The sequence below is a fragment of the Apiospora phragmitis genome (assembly GCF_038363925.1).
Source record: "Apiospora phragmitis strain CBS 135458 chromosome Unknown utg000011l:1.0-3236445.0:1.0-3240683.0, whole genome shotgun sequence".
Classification (NCBI taxonomy): Eukaryota; Fungi; Ascomycota; class Sordariomycetes; order Amphisphaeriales; family Apiosporaceae; genus Apiospora; species Apiospora phragmitis.
This window is the reverse complement of record NW_027117411.1, coordinates 2,328,795-2,351,681: the sequence shown is the minus strand read 5'-3', so window position 1 is coordinate 2,351,681 and position 22,887 is coordinate 2,328,795. Positions and strand designations below refer to the sequence as shown.

At 53.3% G+C, this 22,887-nt stretch overlaps 10 protein-coding genes across 10 annotated transcripts; 4 read left to right on the top strand and 6 right to left on the bottom strand.

Annotated features, from left to right (window-relative positions):
* Positions 1–568: 568 nt before the first annotated feature.
* PG994_013477 (uncharacterized protein) lies at positions 569–2,522 on the top strand (the record flags this gene model as incomplete). The annotated part of the gene is made up of 6 exons (XM_066864886.1): positions 569–845; positions 950–1,038; positions 1,144–1,532; positions 1,603–1,979; positions 2,057–2,171; positions 2,249–2,522. 6 exons carry the CDS (start codon positions 569–571, stop codon positions 2,520–2,522), a joined length of 1,521 nt encoding a protein of 506 aa, XP_066709847.1.
* A 483-nt stretch (positions 2,523–3,005) lies between these two features.
* PG994_013476 (uncharacterized protein) lies at positions 3,006–3,248 on the top strand (the record flags this gene model as incomplete). Its single annotated transcript, XM_066864885.1, has 1 exon — positions 3,006–3,248. The coding sequence occupies one exon, from the start codon at positions 3,006–3,008 to the stop codon at positions 3,246–3,248; it is 243 nt and encodes an 80-aa protein (XP_066709846.1).
* A 105-nt stretch (positions 3,249–3,353) lies between these two features.
* PG994_013475 (uncharacterized protein) lies at positions 3,354–3,924 on the bottom strand (the record flags this gene model as incomplete). The annotated part of the gene is made up of 2 exons (XM_066864884.1): positions 3,354–3,840; positions 3,914–3,924. The coding sequence occupies 2 exons, from the start codon at positions 3,922–3,924 to the stop codon at positions 3,354–3,356; spliced, it is 498 nt and encodes a 165-aa protein (XP_066709845.1).
* Positions 3,925–4,566: 642 nt separating this feature from the next.
* Positions 4,567–5,352, bottom strand: PG994_013474 (uncharacterized protein; the record flags this gene model as incomplete). The annotated part of the gene is made up of 2 exons (XM_066864883.1): positions 4,567–4,638; positions 4,750–5,352. 2 exons carry the CDS (start codon positions 5,350–5,352, stop codon positions 4,567–4,569), a joined length of 675 nt encoding a protein of 224 aa, XP_066709844.1.
* Positions 5,353–6,149: 797 nt separating this feature from the next.
* Positions 6,150–6,479, bottom strand: PG994_013473 (uncharacterized protein; the record flags this gene model as incomplete). The annotated part of the gene is made up of 1 exon (XM_066864882.1): positions 6,150–6,479. One exon carries the CDS (start codon positions 6,477–6,479, stop codon positions 6,150–6,152), a length of 330 nt encoding a protein of 109 aa, XP_066709843.1.
* A 647-nt stretch (positions 6,480–7,126) lies between these two features.
* Positions 7,127–8,155, bottom strand: PG994_013472 (uncharacterized protein; the record flags this gene model as incomplete). Its single annotated transcript, XM_066864881.1, has 2 exons — positions 7,127–7,466; positions 7,566–8,155. The coding sequence occupies 2 exons, from the start codon at positions 8,153–8,155 to the stop codon at positions 7,127–7,129; spliced, it is 930 nt and encodes a 309-aa protein (XP_066709842.1).
* A 2,663-nt stretch (positions 8,156–10,818) lies between these two features.
* Positions 10,819–11,154, bottom strand: PG994_013471 (uncharacterized protein; the record flags this gene model as incomplete). The annotated part of the gene is made up of 2 exons (XM_066864880.1): positions 10,819–10,998; positions 11,053–11,154. 2 exons carry the CDS (start codon positions 11,152–11,154, stop codon positions 10,819–10,821), a joined length of 282 nt encoding a protein of 93 aa, XP_066709841.1.
* Positions 11,155–12,119: 965 nt separating this feature from the next.
* On the top strand, positions 12,120–14,347 carry PG994_013470 (uncharacterized protein; the record flags this gene model as incomplete). Its single annotated transcript, XM_066864879.1, has 4 exons — positions 12,120–12,289; positions 12,343–13,028; positions 13,404–13,967; positions 14,046–14,347. 4 exons carry the CDS (start codon positions 12,120–12,122, stop codon positions 14,345–14,347), a joined length of 1,722 nt encoding a protein of 573 aa, XP_066709840.1.
* Positions 14,348–15,591: 1,244 nt separating this feature from the next.
* PG994_013469 (uncharacterized protein) lies at positions 15,592–17,053 on the bottom strand (the record flags this gene model as incomplete). Its single annotated transcript, XM_066864878.1, has 3 exons — positions 15,592–16,009; positions 16,058–16,539; positions 16,667–17,053. 3 exons carry the CDS (start codon positions 17,051–17,053, stop codon positions 15,592–15,594), a joined length of 1,287 nt encoding a protein of 428 aa, XP_066709839.1.
* Positions 17,054–21,011: 3,958 nt separating this feature from the next.
* PG994_013468 (eukaryotic aspartyl protease) lies at positions 21,012–22,501 on the top strand (the record flags this gene model as incomplete). The annotated part of the gene is made up of 3 exons (XM_066864877.1): positions 21,012–21,178; positions 21,217–22,310; positions 22,377–22,501. 3 exons carry the CDS (start codon positions 21,012–21,014, stop codon positions 22,499–22,501), a joined length of 1,386 nt encoding a protein of 461 aa, XP_066709838.1.
* Between the last annotated feature and the right edge of the window lie 386 nt (positions 22,502–22,887).

The window sequence follows — 22,887 nt, the reverse complement described above, 5'->3', positions numbered from 1 at the left end:
GTCGAATATTGTGTTTCATAGGCAAGAAGATCCCGTTTGCTGTCAGTGGCTTGAGACACACGTTATGGAACTCCAAGGGGCGTAACTGGGCTGTTATTTATTTCAACCTCAAGCAACCAGGTTCTTCCGAACAGGAGCTCCAGACATTCATATCGAAATTTCTCATAGCCGGCAGCCTGCAGCCCCTCCTCCTCGCTCCAGATCCATCTGGGTGGACAGAGAGTCCGGCAAGCCGAATGGCGTCCTCTCGTGTGTTGTTATGGATGGTTTTGGTCAGGGGTCCCCGCGGATTTTGGCAGTTGGTTCGTCCGGGACCCGGTTCGTACCGACTCTGTCCCTTGAGCCGGATGCGGCCCCCGTCCCGGCACACTGGATAGTCCAATGAGAATCTGGTTGCTCCACCACCATGGCAACGTGCTCCAAAACCTCGCATATATATGGGGTATTTCATTTCGGGTCACACTTCTGAATGCAGCGTCTTACTGGTGGAGGTCATACGACGTTGGCGAATTACAAGTAGGGTTAAATGGCTCGTCTTACGAGCGAGCGATGCAGATTTGTCAGTTTCATGACCACAGCCAACGCAGCAAACATTTCGCCAGCTAACCGCACCAGGGGTAGTAGCAAGCAAGCAAACTCATACGCTATGGCCCTTCTCGCATTGGCTACCGTCTTGGTCGGGCTAGGAACCATCATTGTCAGCGTCGCATTATGGAGACGACTCCTCTCACCCCTCAGCTCTGTACCCGGGCCGGCCCTCGCGTCCGTTACCCGGTTCTGGCACGTGAGGCATGTCCTCAAAGGCGACCAGAACCGGGCGCTAATACGTGCGCACGAAAAGTATGGTATGCACGCTCAGCCTAGATCTACACACCCCTGTCTACATTTTTGCTTACTTTGGGTTGCTAAACAATGTGGCAGGGCATTTTTGTACGCATCGCGCCGGGAGAGGTGAGCGTCAGCCATCCGGACGGCCCCAAAAAGATTCTGCTAGCCACCCTTCATAAGGCAGACTGGTATAAAGTGGCAACATTCCCCGTAAGACTTATTCCTTCGCACTGGGATATGCCAGTATTGCCCTTACCCCCTATCCCCTGCCATGGCCGATGATATCGTCAACACTAACAACGACCTCCACACAAGGATGGTCGGTACATGAACCCCTTCGCCGCCACCGACCCCAAAGTCAAGAACGAGCTCTCAAAGCACGTGGCTCCCGCCTACACTCTGAGCAACGTCCTCCAGTCGGAAGAAGCCATCGATAATACCATCGCCCTTTTGCTGGGCTTGCTCGACAAGTTCGCCAAGAGTGGAGAGCCGGTTCGCCTGGACGAGTTCGTCTCCTTCACGACCTCTGACGTCGTTGGCGAGGTCGTCTTCTCCAAGCCCTTTGGGTTCCTCAAGAAAGGTGCCGACATCGCCGGCGCTTTCGCTGCTTCTGAGGCTCAGAGTGCTTACGTCTCGGCGGTCGGGTTCTTTCGCTGGATCCATGTTCTCTTGTTGGCCAATCCCGTGATGACAGGTCTTGGGATGTAAGTCGATATGCATCCCTGCTGTCAACTTTGATTTATTTACTTACCTACCTCACTAACATATCATCAGTGTACCCTGGGGCCACATCATTGACACCGCCATGGGCGCCATCAAGGAGCGTCAAGCCAACCCCGACGGCCGCTTCGACGCATCGTCACACTGGTTCCGCATGTTGAAACAGAACCCCGGCCGCATGCACCGCCACGAGATCGACTCGGCCGCCTTCAACGCCGTGGCCGCGGGCTCCGACACCGTGTCTTCCGGCATCCAGGCGTTCCTGTACTACATGATGCGCCACCCCAACGCATGGCGGCGGGCCCGCCAGGAGATGCAAGACGCTGGTCTCGGGGGGCGGCAGGGGCCGATCTCGTTTGCCGATACCCAGGGGCTGCCGTATCTGCAGGCATGCCTCAAGGAAGCGTTACGGATATTTGGTCCCGGTGCAAGTAGGTGGTTTTCCCAGCCCAGACAAACCGAACATTGTCATGGAAAAGGGGGTTGCTGATCCGAGATCTTTCTTTAGTGGGCCTGGCCCGTAGAGCGCCTCCAGGTGGCCTCGAAATAGGTGGCCAAACCTTCCCTGAAGGCACCACCCTCTCCGTCCATCCTTGGGTCATCCATCACTCCAAGGAGATCTGGTAAGTCAACCGTCCTCACCGCTAGGGCTCTCGAGACTTTACCTTAGTATGCACTAATTCTGATGTCGGAAAACAAGGGGCGACGATGCCAGGGAATTCAACCCCGAGCGCTGGCTGAGCACCGACGCGGCGCGGCTCGACAAGAACTACGTGCCGTTCGGGCTTGGTTACGCTTCGTGCCCTGGACAGAACCTCGCCCGGATGGAACTGGCCAAGATCGGCGCCACCATTGTCCTGAACTACGATCTTCGGCAGGTCGATCCAAAGCAGGATATGCGCTACAAGGCATTCTTCTCGCTGATTGCGCACATGCCGCCATGCTACGTGGAAAGGGTGCGAAAGAATCTATGAAGGTTGTGGGGGGCCTTCGCGAGTTAGCACCATGTATGACACGTTGGATTGTGCGGGCGACATTGCAGCATTGTGGAGTTACTAAGAAGGCTCTCCCATAAGCCATCGGGCGACTCGCCGGTTCCTACTAATCTTTTCATGTTTCAGGGGCCACAGAGTAGCAAGCGGGTGCTTTAGACTATCAATCCTGCCTGAGGCTCATTGGCAGCGATATGCCAGCGCCTACCTATTCTGTGCTTTACCGAAGATTACCTATCATAATATTATGTTAGGCCTGTATATCAAGTTATACTGATTGCCCAACCAGGTGGGCAATTCGGTCCGCTGGTTCCGGTCGACCTCCATCTCGTGTCGCCCGGGAACCACGGGATGTGGCCCGGTGGACGGTGCCGTCAACGTCGTATTGTGCTCCAACACGCCTACTTCCATAGTCGTCCTCTTCTTCGTCTCGCCATGTATTTCGTAAGGAGGATATTGCGTATCATGGGGCGCATTCGCCGGCTCCGCAATGGCAGCCTTGTTGGATTTCCCCCTTTCCTCCGCCGCCAACACGTCCAGAAGACCGTTGCTGCTATCGCCAGAACCACGCCCAGCGCGACGCCTACGCCTATGCCTATCCCGGCCGTCTCCACTGTGGACAGGCCACCCCTGATGACGGGTCACCCAGCTCCGAAGACGAAGGATTCGAAGCCGAGGCACCGGTCGATTGAACTGGTGTTCCCGTAATCGCCTGCCATCAGGGTCAGTATTTTTCGACTGCTAATAGCACAACATCGAGATTTCCATCTGAGTGGTGGGAAGGTGGATAGGCCCTGAGTTGTATCCAGCGGTCTAGTGGTGGTTGTTAATACGTACTGGCGTCTGATAGACGACAGCGAGGGCGTGCAGGTGTACGTTCGTTCCGTGCGTCGCCAATGCGGTCGATGTCGTGCGCGCATTCATATCGACTATTGTGATCAGCTTCGTCTCCGACTGCCTGTACTGCAGTCTGCATCGGAACCACTCCGCATGGTCTGAGGTGGTGAGACCCTGTCGACACGTGAAAGGATGGGTACTGTGTAGTGTGGAGGGCATGCCGTTCCCGCGTATGTCCCCGTCGGCTCCCAGCTCAGGGGGAGACAACTGGAGATCTGCGACGGGCCTCCGAGTACGGTGCGTGCATCTGTCGACGGTCCCCAGGACCAGATCCAGTAGTCCAACGTCTGCAAACAGGCGGAGTCGGATGGGCGGACCCAGAAGGACGACAATGCCGGCGCTGCGGTCGTGGTCACTGTCCCAGACGACGCCATGATACTGTCCTCGTTTCTCTTCCACCACGCTATGATTTACTGTGCGAGCAAAGTGGGTTGCTTCTTGAATAGTAAAGGTGAAGAATGGCGGGACAATCAAACCCGGGGGTCATCGGTACAGTCATTAAGTAGCGGGAATGACATATTTATTAAGTACCCAAATCAAGTAAGCACTGCCTACCTATGCGCCGAGGGCACTGCCGTGCTCTATATCACGATATCCAAACTCGAAGTAGTATTGGTCATCTTAGGCCGAAAAAGGTCCTCAAAGGAGAAACTATTCCGCCGTCAAGCCCCCCAGTTAGAGGGGGGAAAAGCAAAGATCGAATTGCTTCGCGCCACCCCCAAGTCATTCGTCATACAGGCGTCTCTGCTCGGTCTCCTCAGGTAGACATTAATGGGGTTATATTGACATTTAAAGGATTGCTGGTGCTGTATTCAACTGGTCCGAACGTTAGCCTCATGGCGTCGATGACAAGTGAAGTAAATGCCACCGGATACATATTGCTAATGTCCATATGTTGTCCGTCAGCCTTGCCCGAGGGCTGTGTGAAGGCGTAAGGCTGATCTGAGACAGCGAGTTTTATGTATTTGGTCGTGGCTGACGGCAAGGCAGCTTGGTACTTCATAGTGTCCACAGAGGGAATCGACCTCTTTTGCCTTTGAGTATAGTATGTATACTCTGTTCTAGTCATGTTCTATCGTTATTCTCACTACGTCGAAACTGATTTCGCATCTCGAGCACAGTGGTTGCTTCAACCGAGGCTCGAAGAAGGATCTTGGTTGTTTCTCTCTTTGTTTGGAGCAGCGCCAGTGAATCGTCCATGCTTCTATCCAGGTTACACACGTCAGTATCATACCGGAAGAAACAAGGAGTCCGAAGCTCCAACGTCTCTGGTCGTGTAAAGAGGGGAGGGAACATCACATCGCACACGTACCAGGTCGTAGCCCGCGTTAATCCAGTGCTCCGCACAAGGAAACAAGCCGATAAAAGTCTGCACGAGGGCCTCGGTCGCATTCGGCACCTCGTCGCCGGTCGGGTACAGCGCATTCCGATGACACCACTGCAACAGAAACAAGATATCCAGCGCATCAGACCGCTTCCGCTCCTCGCTGCGCCGGTTCTGGACGGAGCCGCACTTAGTGTTCAGCAGAAGCGTTGGTTTCAGCACCCGGACCCTACCATCATGGACCGCGAGCGTCGGCGTCGCCTCAGTAAACGCCTCGCGGAACATGCCCGGCGGCGCGAGCAGCTCGACCCGGACGGGGGCGGGCTCGCTCCGGAAGTACGTGTGCAGCGTGCGCGGTGCCACGTCGAAGTAGTCGGGCAGCTCCCGGAGCAGCTGCCGCGCCTCGGACGTGCGGCCCTGGGGCACGACGATGTCGATGTCCTCGGTCACGCGCTGGGACCCCAGCACGGAGCAGGCGCCGCCGCTGACGAGGGCGTAGGGGACCTTGTCGCCTAGGGCGAAGGCGGCGGCGGCAGCGGCGTCTATGATGTGCTGTCTGGTTGGCTTTGGTGCTGGGTTTGGGTCCGACATGGTTGTGATGGAAAGGGGGGCTGTATGGAAATGTCTTTGTAGGTAGCACCAGGTGTGATCAGATATCATTTAATCTTGAGATTACTACTATCCGAGTTGTTCCAGCAACCATTTTATGCGTTTACCCTTGTGTATAAAGTACGTGTCTACCTAACACGGTAGGCAACAAGTTAACAGAGGGTCCTAGAGTGGAACGTGTTGCCGCGTTGGCATGACGCAGGCTTGTAATCCCTCCGAAGCTCTTCTTGGCATCTCCGTATAAACCCACCACTTTGGATCCAATTGGATGAAGCAACCCGGGATATTACTCATCTCCGTTAAACCGTTTTCGAATGGGAATTGGCTTCGCTGTGCGCAATGTTGACTCGAGGCTATGATAATGGCTCTCACAAGACCAGCAAGCATGGCATGTAAACGGCTTGACCCATCACTTCCACTCCATCTCACCAAGTATCCTCCTCCTGATCTCGCGCTGGCGATTGAGGACGGGCAAACCCGTGACCGTCTTGCCGCTCAACGCGTCTTGGTGAAAATGCCGATTGACGGGGCTGAGCTTCTCCGCAAACCCTGGTTCTTTCACCCCCTCGACCTGCCCCGATACAAGTTCGTTATGTAGACGGTCAGGCGCATCTGCAATAACGTGCCGTCGGGCGCGTCCATGAGGGCCGTAATGAGGCAGTCGGTCAGCGTGGCGAGCGGAGGTATCAAGCCGTCATCATCTCGGGCCAGCTGGTCTTCCGGGAAGTGCCAATGCCCGGCCGAGTGAAGCACGAGTTCCGGCTGCGGCACGACCGGTTTTAGGACGGAGGAAGCGGCGGCCAGGGCAGGACGGGATTCTCAACCCAGTCCGGAGGCAGCAAGCGGCACATGCTATGATCCGGCATATCCACCCAGGGTACTCCGACCTCCGTGGGTCTCTGCGCAGGATCCAACCGAGTCCATCCTCGCTGCAGCAGCACTTCGGTCGCTATGTCGATAGACGAAACCACGACATGGAGACTGAACAGCACCGTGTTCATACCGTAGTACCCAAAGGCATCCTCGCACCAGATGACACAAGGTATGCCGTACTGCTGAAGTAAGCGGCAGGCGTCGTATCTGGAGTCTTTACTCGTAGCGAATACCATTCTTTTCAGGCGAATGAGGTTGACCAGTCAAGCCAGTCTCCGTGTAGACACTGTTTAAGTGGATGTTTGGGTGTAGCCGCCAACGCTGTTGAGTGGAGAGGTGTATACGTAAGCGGTCTTTAGGCATCTGCTTCAGGTGGCAGCCGCCCCTCAGCTTCTGATTGGAATTCATCTCATTTCTGGAACTGAATAAAACGATAGAGTCGTAAGCGCCGAGACTCGATTTTCTTCAGGAGTGGCTGTTGGTGGCTGTAGGTTATGTTGATAGCTATCAGGCTTTGCGAGGTGGAATGCCTAAACCAAACCCCCTCTCGCAGCGATTGACAGTTATGCAGAAACCACGCATAGACCGACACGAATATATCCTGACATTTCAAACGTGTCACGATGTAATACAATTAGATCTTAAATATAATGTCTAGATCAGCCAAATGAACTCCTACACAGGTGATTCTCTGTGTGAACGCCAATCCCATCTATGTCCATATCCCAATGTCCCCTCATTCATATACCGAAAGTTCGTACCCAATAGCCGACCATCTCTAGAGCTGGATATTATAAAGATACATGTGAATACAAGTATCTACGGTCGCAGCGACATATCCAAGCACATTTCGAAGCTGGCAGTGGTTGTTCCGGCCGAACCCTTAAAACGAAGCCAGAACGGAACCCACGATTCCTGCAGCAGCCACGGCCGCCAAAACAGAAGCCCCGCTCTTGCCAGCGGCCGACTGTGGATTGACCCCCGTAGCGTCACCACCCAGGTACCAGGATCCGATATCCGTCAGCTTGCCGTCGTTGTTCAGCATGACGGCGTTGGGTCCAACGTTACTAACCTTGGACCGGAACGAGCCGAAGTAGCTGTAGCGGGCGACGCTGGAGAGGCGGTCGAAGTACTCGCAAGTCGTGTTGAAGAAACTCTGCGTCGTCGACAGGTCCTGGTTGTCCCAGTTGTACTCGGTGATCCATTGCGTTACGTTGGGGAAACTGTGAGAAAAAGGGAGACAAAGTCAGCAATCTGCCCGTCAAGTGTAACAGAAGGGTTTGGTGGAGGCGAAGGGAGAAGAGATGGAAGAGAGAACTTACGAAGCTGACATGGAGCCCATATGGCTGGCCAGTCCCTCGAAGCTGCCGTAGAAGTGGATAGGCAGGAAGTCAAAGGTGCAGTTCTTGTTGGCGACCTTGGCGCACTCAGTGGCGAAGTTCTGCGTCCATTTCACGCCGCGGTCGCTACCGGTGACAGCAGGCATGCCAAGCTTGATGCCGCGCTTGGCCAGGGGCTCCATGTTCGTGACCCAGATCTGAGCGGCCGACTCGGGGTCGAGGTTGGAGCCACCGCTGATGGCGCCGTCGGGCTCGTTGAAGCCCAGTACGTGGGAAATGTTGAGGCCGCCGCCGATCTGCTGGGTCACGCTGTCGAGGAAGGTGGTGCCGTCGACCTTGCCCCACATCATGGGCACGAACTCGAACTTGTCCTGCGTCACGTCGGCGAAGGAGGGTGCCGGCGTCATCTTGTAGTTGTAGTACCACGTCAGGTCGCTGCTGGGCTCGACCCAGATCTGGCTATCCTGGGGCCATTGCTCGTTGGGGACGAAGACAAGGCCGCGTTTGCTCGAGGTAGACGCCGTGGCTATCGAGGAGCCGAGGGCCAGGAGGAACTGTGTTGTTTGCCGCATCTTGGAGAGAAGGATGACACGAAAACCGCCGAAAGAATGGATCGAGGCCGATATTATTCTCTTGCCCCGATATGCAATCGTGGAGGTGGTCGAGGGGTCCCCTGGTGTAGATCAACCAATTGCGTGGAGGTGGTCGGTTTTGCAACTATTCGGCTGTTGGACTTTCAACGAGCGGTATTGGGACGAATCACTAAACGACAGGAAGGGTACAGTAGAATCAAGGTAATCAAAGAAAGAGAGGACGAGGATTGAACGGCCGAGAGAGCCGAACAAGAACAAGAGGCGCTGTCATGGTGTTTTGTTGATCGGTAGAGCGGCTGCAGAACCTGCTCATTCGCACTCGACCGATTGCATCTAGCCTCTAGCTTCAGGGCATTTCAGGGCGACCAACGACCCAACCAGCTGAAGACTGGGGGGCACTTGGCTAGTTGGGCCGTCCATTAGTCAGGTCCAACCAGGCGAGTGCGGAAGAAAGAGGAGAACTCGTAGATGCAAGGGTGATAGGTTCACCTATCAGGTCTGCCGCGAAGAGAAGATGGATGCATCTTGGTCGGCAGGCAGGCAGGCAGGATGGACTGCTCGGCTGTTCTTTCTTTCTTACTTGTCACTGCCGCTAGCACCTTGGCCCTAGAGAAAATACGACGCCAAGAACGCCTGCTAGCGCCACATGATTTCCACCTTCCGCTTTGGCCCGGCGGCTTCGCGCACGTAAAGACCACTAAAGTCCTGCATCTAGATCAATTGTGGACATGGCAAGATAAGACAGGTTCGTCTCATCCCGGCGGCTCAATTGTGCTAACAATAGAAACGACTACGACTGACGACAGACATGGCCTATTAATGCACACTGCGACTCTATAAAGAATGTCGGTCCTCGCAAGATATCTACATTTTGTTGTGTTTCTTGGAGTTGGTTTGCTGATTGTGCTCATTGAAATACGTTGGACTTTCCAGTGAACCATGCTGGCCAGCCGGCGTCCTCTGCGGTGTTGTCGATTCAGATTTAACCTAACCAAGTGCCATCCACTGATCAACCACACCAACATGTACCATTGACTCGGCACAAGAGCCGATCTAGCCTAGGGAATCGCTACACTGATCTACTGCCAGATCTGAGTAGAAAATTTGGAATTGAAGATATTTCACAAGCTGACTGACCGGAGCATTATGAAGTTCTTTGGACGGGCATGCTGCAGGCAGAGAGCGGTAGGCACCTGGCAATGCCCACTCTGTCTGTCTCTGTCTCTGTCTCTGTCTCTGTCTCTGTCACGCCAACTCTAGCGAACCGGGGGATTGCCCGCCCTCCTCCGACTTCCCTGGCCGCTAAGTTCTGACAACGCCAAACGCTCGTCATATAATTTTGCCTTCTGACTTGTCGTCTAGCATTTTTGGAACGTTGCGGTCGGTGTTTCGAATCGGCTACAAAGGTTGTATACGATGAATACTATGTAGTTTACCCCTTTCTACTGTAGTTATTAATATTCCAATCCGTTTATTAACTACTAAATCATAAATAAAATCATGTCTAGTTCGAGCTTCATAGTAATTAGTGCACATGCCCCTAACAAACCCAACACCTATCATGGAAATCTAACTTTACCAAGTGAAATACACCTAGCTACCAACCAATCTCAAGGTACTCATTTCCAAGGGCATCTTAGCTTGGGCCTTATTCAAGCCACCTGTCTAGATGAATAAAGCCACAGCGGCGCCAGGTGTCGAGGCAGAGCCCATATGTAAACGTCCGCCCTCGACTGCTTACCTATACAGCCATGCTCTTGGTATTCTTCAGCAGTACAAAGCGCGATACGTCGTGGAGCGTTCCACTCAAGAGAGATGATTTCGGATCGTCTCGCTGTAACACATGACAAATGGTGTCGCACAACTATTATACTTTGCTGGTTCTTACAAAGATTAGGGACAGAACAATACGCAGTTCCATCCACGCCCTATCCGAGTCCCGAGGGAAGACTGACCCGCTCAGTTAATGTATCAAAATCAGATATGGAGTCAACTTTCTTGACACTTTATGGTCAGTCTTTTTTATTTTATGGACTTCCTTTCTCTATCGTCCTCTTTTTACCATCATAAACCACCATTTCCTGGCGTAACTTGGTGCAGGATTAATCCCTACGATCTAGTAACAGCTAACTAATGGCGGCTTTTCCCGGACGCCGTATTCATATCAAACAGAGAAGGTTCCTTGCGGGAGCCACACAGGCGATCAAAATCATGGGAACTTGCTTGGACTATAGATGCTTCGTCTTAGCACGACATATACAATTGCTCTTCATGGGAGTGATAGAAGCCTGACTCAAGGCTTATGTCATACCCACGAGTAGTGCATGTATTGTTCACAGTTCATGAACGGCCATGCAATCCAAAGAGACGATACATAAGGATTATGCTGAGGCAGCATGAAGAACCAGGACACAACATGCTATCAAAGGACTAACTAAATATATGAAAGTCTGGTACTAGAAACTGTAAGAATACTGCTGTAACTAGCATGACATAAGCAGCAAGGTGACAACACGGGGCACTTGACTTGACGACGAAAGACCTTCCTAGACTATCTATTTTATCCATGTGTTGTTCAGTATCTCGTCTCTCAAGACTATGATAACCTGCAGAGGCAGGTTGGTACCAAACAAAGCCGCCTCTCATCTGTCTTGGGTTCCCTTCCCATGAGGGGCCCAAGGCCCTTCTTTACCGCTTTCCTGCAGCCATCGAGCCATCTGATAGCCTTGATCAGCTCCTGCTGTGGTCGTGGCAGGCTGCTGGGCCTGTGAAGACTGAGGTGGCTGTGCTGTTCCATCCCTCATAACGGGACCATTGTGCTCCTAGGTCTCGTTCAGCTGATAGTCTCGGTGTCATATATGAAGGTCCATACTCACAGTCCAAGACCCGACGTGGGCAAGCATGACATCCTGGGAAGTGGCGGGAGCCTGGCTCTTGGGTTGAGTATTCTGATGTTGGGCGGAGTTTGAGGAAGCCATGACGAGAAGCTTGACTGGATGTTCTTAGGCTGTGTGCCCGATAATGTGACAACACCGAGGAGGATTCTGAGCAGTAATGGACACGTGCTGTCTAATACGAAGATCTAGAAGGAAATTTTCTTATATCAGTAGGGAGGGGTCTAGGCACACTTAGAGAGCAATGTACTTTTTGACTTGATAACACAGTCGTTGAGCTGTGCCCAAAATTCTCGGTAGCTGGGGATTTGCTTACAGGAATGATGAGTTTGCAGAAGTTATCTTCGGGGATGAAGAAGGAATTATGTTAAAGGGAGTTAGTGTTTGTGGACTAGATGGGTGAGTGCATCTGGCCAGTTGCTATTTGCACTTCACATACAACATCTACTGAGTCAACCTAAGCCAACATTTACAATTTCCTCTTGCGTACTTTTGTTATTACAAGGCAGTAGCAAGCACCGTCCTCAGAGTACAAGTGATTCACCTCTGATTCGACGCCAACCATGCAAAGACAATGTATTTATTACCGTGTCGTCATTTTCCAATTCCCCAAAATGTTAAGCTCGCCGGAGACGATGTAGATCGTATAGGACTCACGTGCCAAGCATGATGCAACTAGATATGTTGTGCGTTACGGCCCCCTATCAAGTGACCAGACCGAACTTCCAAAACCCCTTTTCGGCTAGCTGCAAGGTGATGAGATGGCAGCCACTCGTTTTGTTTCAGGGGCGTCATCATGAACCGATCGAGCTAACCCCTTTGGGGTTTTGGAAATTCGTCCTAGGACTGCGGATGCAGTCCCATGCACCCTCTGATTGGTCGGTTGGTAAAGCACTCTACTATCAGGCTGTCGTCCATAAGGAACCTCTTCCGATGCTTCTTACTTTGCCCAAACCTGCTCCTCATTGAACTACCATCGCTTGTACGTCCACCGTTCCTACTCCCTACTCTCAGCTTATTTTATGAAGCAATCGTCTCCTAATCCAGCCATGGCCGACGTTGCATTCATTCAGTACACAAGTGAGCCCGTACAGACTCAGTCAGCGCGTATTCCTCGTGCCCTCTGGGAGGAGAAGAAGCCCCAAATAATCGATCTATATGAAGGTTTCACTCTCGACGAGGTCATTAAGAAGATGGCAGAAGCTGGCTTCACAGCAAGGTACGTAGCGCCATTGAATGGGACGAGCAGCTGGATTCTAACCCCACCCGAAGCCGTCGGCAGTACATTTACCAGCTCGAGCAATGGGGGGTTAATAAGTATAAGGTCAACCACGGCGAGAAGTCCGACTCAAACAACGCATTCAGCAGCAAGCGCAAACACACTGCAGCGGGTGTAGCGTCTGGCAATGATCAACACGGCATGCCATCTTCATTGTCATCATTATCATCATCCCACGCCAAGCCATTTAGTAAGAGACTCCGGATGGCTGTGGAACGGATGACTGGGCCAAATGGAGATGTAGTCGAGAAGCCTGCGTTCGACAATCTCAGGCGGGCAGTCGTCGCCATGGGGGCCAAGGAAGCCGCCAGAGCCGGTAGTAACTCACAGGCCGTCACGCAATCTAGCTACCCAATACCCGGCCATCCTACTAAAAGTCCGGCGCGTGAGTCCTGGGACTTTGTGGACAGTTCGGAATCCAGATGGTATGCTGGTGAAGAGAATGACAAGATAGCTCGTGAAGTGTTTCGGCTTGCCAAGATTGTTCGGTCCCGGCCATATCCAAAAAACACAAGGGGCCCCAACACCACCGCCAACATACAGCTCTATCTACAAGATATCGGGGACTACCTCTGCGGAAACAAGCGGGACGGAGAGGCGTTCAAATTCTATACCCTGATGCTGAAAAGACTTGGCGACTCCTGCATCAGGGCCGTGGATATGATGACATTATTGTCATGTGTGCGGTCTATTACCCACAGCCCACTCGCATGCGATTGGGCTTCATCATTCCTAAAGAAGTACGAGCCGAATCGAGAGACCTCGTCGGCCGGGTGGGACACTTTCATTCTGGCACATTTGTTATTAGCCAGCAAATTCACGTTGTACGAAATGTATGAGGACGCAAAACGGCACGTGACGACGGCGCTTCAGCTGAGTGAACAGGCATGTTCATATCTCATGCACAGACCCGAAGCCAATTGGAGCATTTTGCACTCGCTTCAGGATTTCTATTTCTTTGAGGCCCGAAAGATGTTCAATCTATATTACGAATCATCTTGGGCAGGCAGAGAAAACACACGTGGAAGGGTCACATGGTCCTAGTCACAATTAGCCTCGGAGATCGATTTGCTAAGGTCGGCACTACTCAGCCTCTCCAAGGTCATCATGGAGTATGTGCAAGATGATACGGTCTCCTGGGAGATGGGAGAAGGAGAAATAGAAGAGATTGACGACTTCTCCTATTCGACCATCTTCTTCCAGCTCCTATGGCGCGCACAATTCGATAAATCACTGCGCCTCTTGTCGGCATTGGCAAAGGATGTTTTCGCTGTCCGAAGGAAGCTCTATACTCCGCTACCAGACCTTGTGGGCACATGCTGTAGCATGCTTGCCCGCCGGTTCACGAAGTACCTGCAGGAAAACGACACGTGGACCCAGTCGACCTGGAGGAGCAGCATGCACGAAGTTGACTTGGTCGGGATCGTGTCTCGGATGGAGGCATCGGAGATCCACTCAGACTTTGTGAAATGTTACTATGGCCGTTATGCAGAATCCCGGTGGGCTGGGTCGGCAGACTGGAGTGACTTTCGGCATCACGACTACTATAATCTGCCGGCTGGCCTGATCAACTCACTCGTGTCAAGGAATCCAGCTTATCCCTCCGATGAAGATATAGGTGAGCGTGGCAGTTTCTCGGTCTCCTCAGCGAGGTTGCTCGAACCAATAGCATCGTTACTACTACCACATGAGCCAGTCCAGAAGGCAAATCGTGCGAGTAGCGGTACGGTTGATGAATATCAGTCTTCACCAGACATGGCCATGACGCCGACTTCATTCCAGCCGCGCCCAGTGCCACGCGGTAGCGTGGACAAGTACTATCTGGACCCGACGCTGGGAACGCTCTGTGGGTCCTCGCTTGTGTCCTACGGGCACATGATAGAAGCTCGAGCCGCGATGGCCAGGATCCGGAAGCAGGCCGAGCAGAACGAGCAGAACAAACCGACGAAAGGGACGGGGGAAGTGTTCCATCGGCGTTGCTGGACATGGCGGAGTTGAGCGTATCCATGGGGATCCTCAGTTTAGAAATTTTGTGATTTGAAAGAGCGTGAACGTTTCGCAATGGGAGGTGATGAGGGTTCTAATTGCCGTAGGTACGGTCAAATATAGAATATCTACTATGCTTATTTGAATTGGAAGGTGATATAGATCCACAGGTAGGGAGAGATGGGAGCTCAAGAACAGACCGATTCCATCCAAGATTCCTCTGTCTTTGCTTTCCCTACGCGGCTGATGATTAAGTCACTGCACTTGGTATGTTGCAAGTTGCAAATACAGCTTTCTTCTTGTCGTAACCGCTTGACGAGGCATCAGAGAGGAGCTCTCAATAGTAGACTATTGGGTGTCACTTTAGTTGGGCATCATCGTATGCGTTGTTTGGGAAAGCGATGGGGACAAGATGGGGAGACATTGGGGATTGAGTTCACGCTGACCAAGTCAACCGGAGAGACAGAAACGTAAGGCAGAGGAATCTTGCCAATCTCAAAGGAAATGGCTTGGGAGTTGGCTCTTGGTTGGCCCACGCGACAGCCGGCCTGTACTTCGATACATACGTGACATGCTGTGTCATCGTGAAGGAGAATGAGAGGCAACGTAGATGTGAACCGTTCAGAAAAGAGAAACCTGGGGACACCGAAGGCAGCATAGCATGCCCATCGAGAAGAGAAAGCGAAAATCCTGAGATGCGCCGGAACAGATGCCTCAACTTCTTTCCTTCACAAGACAGTCTGCCATTGCTGCTGCTACTTGGGCTACAGCCGTGAAAGCATATACCTCAGTCAAACACATGTCGCTTCCGAACAAGAATCACAATGAAAATAATAGTCACTCTCATATCAGTAAAAAAAAAAAAAAAGTGACGCCCGCTCGGCTCTCGATGCTCTTCTGCACCAACAACGCCCAACCGGCCAATGTGTTTTCGGGTTATTCAGCAAAGAAAATATGAAGCAAATCCCTCTTGGCTCTTGCAGGAGGAAGAGAGATACAACGCGTAAATCCATACCGTCATCTCAGCCCCTTGCCTCTCCCCACCCACGCGGGAAGGATATATATGAAAAGTGACAATATACTAATAAAGCAAACGCAAGACGGCCGTATCCGCGTGCTACGAAAAGGCCCTTATGTGCTTTCCACTCTTTACTTCCTTCTTCCTTTTATTCGTCCGTTCGAACCAATACACGAAGACGAAAAACTTTTGTACGAATTCCTTCCCTCAGTTCTGACGGGTAGACTCCTTCACACGATCATGATGCTTCCTCGCCCACGCGGCCCAGCCCAAGGCCTCCTCCGAGGTTGCGCATATGCACCTCCCTAAGCCTACCCACCCAATGCCTGCGGAGTTCGGGCGTGGACTTGGCGAAGACGAGGGCCTTGTTCTCATCCGTCAGTGCCTTCTCGGCGATCTTAAGCTGCAGATCCGGGTCCTCGTCGGCGAAGTCGCGGAAGAAGATCTCCATAGCTTGTTCAGACCACTTTGGCGGATTATTGTTCCGACTGCTGCTCCGCAGCGCGTCGGCCAGGGCGATCAGTCCCTCCTCAAACAGCCCACTGGAGTTGAAAGAGGGTGGATGGGCTGGGCTCGGGTGCCCAGTGAGGGCGTGGCGGCAGCGGCGATGGTAGTGGTCTGTGAGGGTGCTGCGAACATGGATGTGGTTGTGGGTGCTATGTTAGCGGGCGAGCTGCTGTAAAGGTTCGCAGAAAACCTGAGACGGTCGGCCCCGACGTTTCTCGGAGGGGGCTGATCCATGGGGCTCGGGCGCAGAGCGCTTTCTAGAGTTCGCTGCCGCAGCCCCGGCCGTGTTCGGTACGTTCTCGTCCGGGGGTGTGAGAGCGCTAGTGGAAGTAATCGATGTTCGAGGGGGTAGAATGGCGGACGTGGGTCGCTGGGCTGGCTGTATAGAGGCTGGTGTCGGTACTGGCACTTGAGAGGCTTGGGGTTGCTGTGGCTGGTTGGGTGTTTGGGTTGGGCTCTGCGAGTATAGGTTCGGATCTACCGCTGGCACTGCGGTGCCTGAGCTGGGTGTACCAGTGAGGTCAACGGAAGTATTTGTATTTCCATCAGTATCTTTCCGTTTGCCCTTCATGATCCTTTTAGGCGCGCCACCAGAGCCGATGACATCGGGAAATAGGATCTCCATGAATTCTTCATGGTCGAAAGCCCGTCCGCGCAGTGCTCTTGAAAGCGGTTCTTTCTGTTGGAGAAAATCAAGTTAGCAACGCATGTTCCTGCGAGCGAATCCCGCCTCTGCACGACGGGTCCAGTCGTGGGATAGACGAATGTTGGGAATCCAGAGAAATATCAGAGAGTCCATCGCGTACCTCGAAATGTCGCTTCCACGCCTCCTCGCTCGCCGTGACCATGCGCGAGTTGGGGTTGTACAGGAACTCCGAGTCCTCGCGCAGGCCGCGCCACATGCGGAAGCGCTTGCGCGCGTTGTCGGCCTTATTGATCAGGTGGGACTTCTCGGGGAAGGCGCCGTGTTTGTCGCGCAGGGCGATGGCGGCGCGCTCCCACGCGCCCGACTTGAAGCTGTGGTTCTCCTTGAAGCCCAGCTGCATCGACTCGCACAACGACCGGAAGAAGGTGGCCTCGTAGGCCGCGTTCCAGCTGAACCGCGGCGGCCGCCGGTCGGGGTTGCGTCGCGACGACGACGAGGGCGTGTTGTGGGCGGTGCCGCCCGCGTTATCGTTCTCGTCGTCCGACATGGCGGCGGTGTTGTTGGTGGCAGTGGCAGAGGAAGCAGCAGCAGCGGCGGCGGCGAACTGGGCACCATCCGCCATTGACGACGCGGGGACGTCCTTGTTGCTTATCGCTCGAGGGTCACCCAATCGCGACAATCGAGATTAGGGTCTTGTCGGACCTAATTGATAGGCGCTACCGTGCAATGAAGTTCTATCGATGATCGGTGGTGTGGATTTGAATGAGGAAAGGTAGTTAGTGATCGACAGTCAGCTACCCTTCCAGCTTCGCTTATCGGTCGTTCTAGACTCGTCCGTTGGGCCGGGATGTATGTATGAGGGAGGGTGGAGTCCAATGAATATGGGAGGAGGTTGGCAAAAGTCCGTTTTCCCTTTGCTTGTCGATAACGGCAGTTATGGTAAGTTGGTGGTGGGAGGGAATGGAATGGGGGTAGCAGGTGGAGAGAGAGAGTAAGCGACTCCCAAAACTGTACGGTGGGAGAAAACTGAAACTGTAGCCTCTTGCCTCCGTTCTCCGTTAGTTCACGTGACTTAGTATCTGATAATAGCTCACTCAATCCTATTCACTTTACCTAAGTGACCGCAATTGCTCAGAGTGCGACATGACTGATTCTACAGATAGTTGAATACTAATGTGTGATTAACTAGGTATATTACTCGGATGTCTTGGACGATTTTGCTTGATATTCAAGTGAAGTTTCGATCCAGTGACCGAAACATATGCTCTGGCATACCTATCCATCCAGAACAGATGGATTTGGGGCAGCGGGCTTGATGCAACCCGCCTGTTAGGGCAGGTCCATTCAACGCAACAGCCAGGCGATGCCCATGCAGCGAAACGAAGAAAACATTTCAATGTTCCAGTGGCCAATGCCAATACGGGCTGGACCTTTGATTGCAGCATCAGACAAATTGTATCAACTTTATGAGTCAATTACCAGGTATTTATTACAGCAGCAGATAAGTAACCATGTTGACCCAGTATGCTGCGGCCGTATTTGTGTATATTAAAATAGTGGACTATTCGGGTTGGGCGATGTGCGTGACCTGGAAGCTGATATATCTTCGGTTTATAGGGAGAGCGGGACAAGAGGCCAGGAACATAGCCCGGTTACTGATCCTTGACCTTTGAAATAAGAATAGCATTTCGTCATGGAAAAACAAAGGGGTTTGCCTTCTGAAAAGCAGCCCATGCCCCTATTCCTGTCTGCATCTCACTTAAGACTTCAGTAAACATTAGCCATCGCTAAGTTGATCATGTTCACTGCATTTGCGACCGTCACTCGCCTCACTTAGAACTAGGCCAGCTTGTCGGGAATTCTGCTACGTCGAAACATCAAGGCTGCCATCTAAGCAAGAGTGAGAGAGATGTTCGGCTAGTAAGTAGCAAGATGGATGTCATTAGCGGAACTTGAAAGATGACGGCGCATCTCCATTTAAGAATAGAGGCGTGCCTTATCATTGTTTCCAGGAGCTCACATGGCACTGCTCTGCTGTCGCATCCCTCCGTCACACGTTCAAATCCGGAGCCGGGGGATACAGGGCGACACTTGTATGGTGTAGGAAGTTTAGATGATAGGTCCCATGTCGTCTAAGATGGCGCGATGCTTGGTGGAACAACCGCAACTCCCATACAAAGGTATGAGGATAGTTGGCTGGGCAGAAGAAGGATTTATCAATTACCTGTAGTTCAACCTCGTGGATAATTCGGGATCGGGGGGGAAGAAAGAAGTGCCGCTGAGCATTGACGACCAGGATGGGGTCCAGTTTCCTTGGGGTGTTCTGGTTCTGGGGGTGGTCGTCCAATACCGTCCAACCAACCGCCGTGGCCAGGCGAAATCTGAAGCCCGTTTCATGTTTTTTTGGTGGGGAAGTATGACAGCAGTCTGGTTTCAGCACGCCCGCACGAATGCGACCGCAACCGTCCACTGACCCTCCAATCGCAACCACTGAAGCCACTGGACACGCGTCACCTGGAGTTGGTAAGAATGATTGAATGTGGTAATTGCGGGTAGGGGCATCCGAGATGCAAGAATTGAGCGGTCTTCTTGGCGACCCTCAGCGATCTCTCCATCATGAGCTTAATTCACGCCAAGCTTTCTTGGCTGGTGCATCTGTGTGATATGATGGATGAACTGGAGAGCCCTTGGTTTATCTGGGGAACACATCTCTTCATGGCGAGTTTGCCGGGATGCCGACTTAAGTATGTATGTATGCTTATCATGTCCTATCGTCTGCGCAACCAATCGTGCTCTTGTTCGGCGCTTCCTTCGTCGAAACCCAGCAACGCTCGCGCATCTGAGAGCTAGGCACTTCGGTCTAAACCATCTTCCAGCCGCCTCATCACGGAGCACCACATCTCGTTCTCCCGCTGCTGGCCATATACATCGACTTTATATCGTTACTTTAGCAACCAGGAAGTTACTTGGTTTTGTCCTACTTGGAATGCGGTATATTGAATCACGTATTAACGCCCATCAGCAACTTTAAGCTGTTGACAGTCATGATCTGCACACAGAAACAGTGGCTGGTTGAATAGACCCTGCGCCGCTCATGAAACAAGCTCGACACTCCAAATAGGCAGGCGCCCGGACATGCTGACAGGAAGACGCCAGGACTTCCCGTCTAACAACCACAGTATTGTGTGTGTGTGTCGTCTCATCCGGTGGCTGGGATGGCCCCGAGAGCAGTCAGGAATAGTTTGTTTGCTATTGCCGCTCAACCCGGGAACTTTACTCTTATTCCTTTCCTTGGCGGCACTGCCTCTCCGATGAACTGTCAAATCGAAACATTCGCCTTGGCGAGATGAGCAGGATGGAGGAATGCCCACGCCGAATGGTCCATCTTCCCATTCATCTACGTAAGCCCTGCCATGTATGGAAAGTACGGAGCACAAGCATTGAGGAGCTCAAACGGTTTGTGCCAAGAAATCGTGTTTCCCTACCCACGACTCGCAACCCGATTCGCTGCAGGATTTCCCGTCACCAGTTGCCAGTCCCTTGAGCCAGTCGCTAGTCCCAGACGGTCGTCCAGTCCGTAGAGGCGGTACAGCCCGACCCTGCCTAGTTGCATCGCCCTGGTCAGAACCCTGGTTACCTTGCTGCTCGCGATTCGTCACACTTGCATGTCGAATCGGTCCATAGGCCATAGTGGTACGAGATCCGACGTTTCCAGGAGGGTCCCCATGTCCTCTGCTGGCCATGTCTCAAATGCGCACCGGTCGGGGTTCAGAAGCTTGTCTGGTCTGCCAAGCCCGCCAATCAGTGCCTACGTCGATCCACCGGCTCCCCTATCGATCTGACCGTTTAGTGGTCCGCACCCCACTATCCTGTTGCATGGCGTGTCTTGGACTGGCAGGGGTCATGACGAACCAGCAGAGCCGCCTCGACTACCACTGCGCATACGTAAGTTGCTTGGGTTGTTTAGTACACAGCCGGTCTATCATTGTCCGTGTCCTATCACCACCTGCGCACAATGCCTCTACCTGGTAGGCGACAGGTATTGGGAAACCGGGATAAGCATGCGCTAGTCTTGCCTATTCTGCGTTTCGATCCTCTTCGTCCCGTCTCGGCTCCCGAAACCCCTGATGTCGTCTTAGTGGGCCAATCCCTTCGCTGGCTCGAGGTCATGTAGGTGCTCAGTCTCGGTGTCGCTCTCTGTCGTTTGTCTTTAAAGGTCGCCAAGATCCGAACATGTAGGTCGTTCTTGTTTCTCTATTCTCCATCCCCTTCCTTTCGCTGCTTTGACTCCGTTCATTCTTCTTCTTCTTCTCCATCTGGGCAGGTCCAGTTTTGTTTCGCTGTACTATATATCCTCTTTTTTTATAGCGACTTGTGAGGTCTTTCATTGGTCCTCTACTCGTCCATTCCTTTCCATTCGTTACCACCAGGTGTGGTGTTTTCTCTTTCTTTGAGGGCTCTTATACTCTTCTTTTGAGTGTGCTGTTGTGAAAATGCAGTCCATCATGAAGGTCCTTTTCCTCCTGGGCCTCGTGGCCCTGGCCTGTGCCTCCCCGATGTCTTCCATCCAGAAGCGCGGCGTCTACAAGGTGGAGCGGATACCCAATCCCAACTATACCGGCCGGAACGGCCCCCGAGCCCTCCTCAAGACCCTCCGAAATACCGTATGCCGGTCCCCGCCGCCCTCATGGACTCCATGAACGCTCAAAGCATCGAAGATGAGATGATCAGCAAGCGCCGCGTTCCCGCCGAGTACGTCAACAACGGCGCCGACAAGGTGTCCGTCGAGATGGTCTCGAAGAGAGCCAAGAAGGGCAAGGGCAGGAAGGGAGGAGCCGCCGCGGCTGGTGCCGGTGCCGGTGCCGGTGCCGCAGTCGGTGCCGGCGCTGTCGCTGGCAAGGCCGCTGGCAACGGCACCGGTGCTACCGGTGGCAAGGCCGCAACCAACGGCACCGGTCTCGTCGCCGCCAAGCCCGAGAAGAACGACGTCGAGTACCTCTCGCCCGTCAAGATCGGCGGCCAGACCGTGAACCTCGACTTCGACTCCGGCAGCTCCGACTTGTGGGTCTTCAACAGCCAGCTCAGCGCCGCGGCCACCCAGGGCCACCAGATCTACGACCCGACCAAGTCCAAGACCTTCAAGATGATGCAGGGCGCCAGCTTCCAGATCAGCTACGGCGACGGCTCGGGCGCCGCGGGCAACGTCGGCACCGACACGGTCGACCTCGGCGGCGCCACGGTGCCGGCCCAGGCCATCGAGTTGGCGACGGCCGTGTCCAAGTCCTTCGTGCAGGACACCAACAACAACGGCCTGCTCGGGCTCGCCTTCAGCAAGCTCAACACGGTCAAGCCCCAACAACAAAAGACCTTCTTCGACAATGTCATGCCGAGCCTGGCCGAGCCCGTCTTCACGGCGGACCTGCGCGCCCAGGCCGCGGGCGCGTACGAGTTCGGCCGCATCGACAACACCAAGTTCACGGGCGCCATGACCTGGGTCAAGGTCGACAACAGCCAGGGCTTCTGGCAGTTCAACAGTGAGAAGTTCGCCGTCGACGGCGGCGCGCCCCAGGCCGGCACCCCGGGCTCCCAGGCCATCGCCGACACCGGCACCACCCTCATCCTGGCCGACCCCAAGGCCGTCCAGGCCTACTACTCCAAGGTCCAGGGCGCCGTGAACGACCCGCAGGCCGGCGGCGTCACCTTCCCCTGCGACGCCAAGCTGCCCGATCTGCAGCTCGACGTCGGCGGCACCATGGCCACCGTGTCCGGCAAGTTCATCAACTTCGCCCAGGTCGACCAGACCAGTAAGTATTTTCTTTCTTCTTCTCCGATTATACTTTGAGTTCTATATGCTAACATGTACACTACAGCTTGCTTCGGTGGTGTCCAGGCCAGCCCTGCCAACATGTTCATCTACGGTGACATCTTCTTCAAGAGCAACTTTGTCGCTTTCAACGGTGGCAACAACTCGCTGGGCTTCGCCACCCACGCCTAAAAGAAAATGGAGGAGCATGAGAAGAATACCCTCACTTTCCGTTTTATAGATGGGTTGGGAAAGTGGGTCCGTATACGTTAATACTTGCTTTTTCAAGATACAAGGGTTGGTACTGCATATAGCTCAGGGTCATGATGGCATGGCATGGCAATTTTGGTTGGATACAACACGTATATATCAACTCACACAAACACAAATGAAGAAGAAATTTGAGTCACATCCTGGGTCCCGAAAGAATGCCTCATGTATCGAAAGATCAATCTTGCTTGCTTAGGTTTGTGCATCCACTGGTGTGCGCTTTCCTTACCAGTCATCTCGAAGGGATGGTAATCTGATTCATCAATGATCCTCGGAATTGTTTCTTCCAAATCAGAAACAATTCCCAC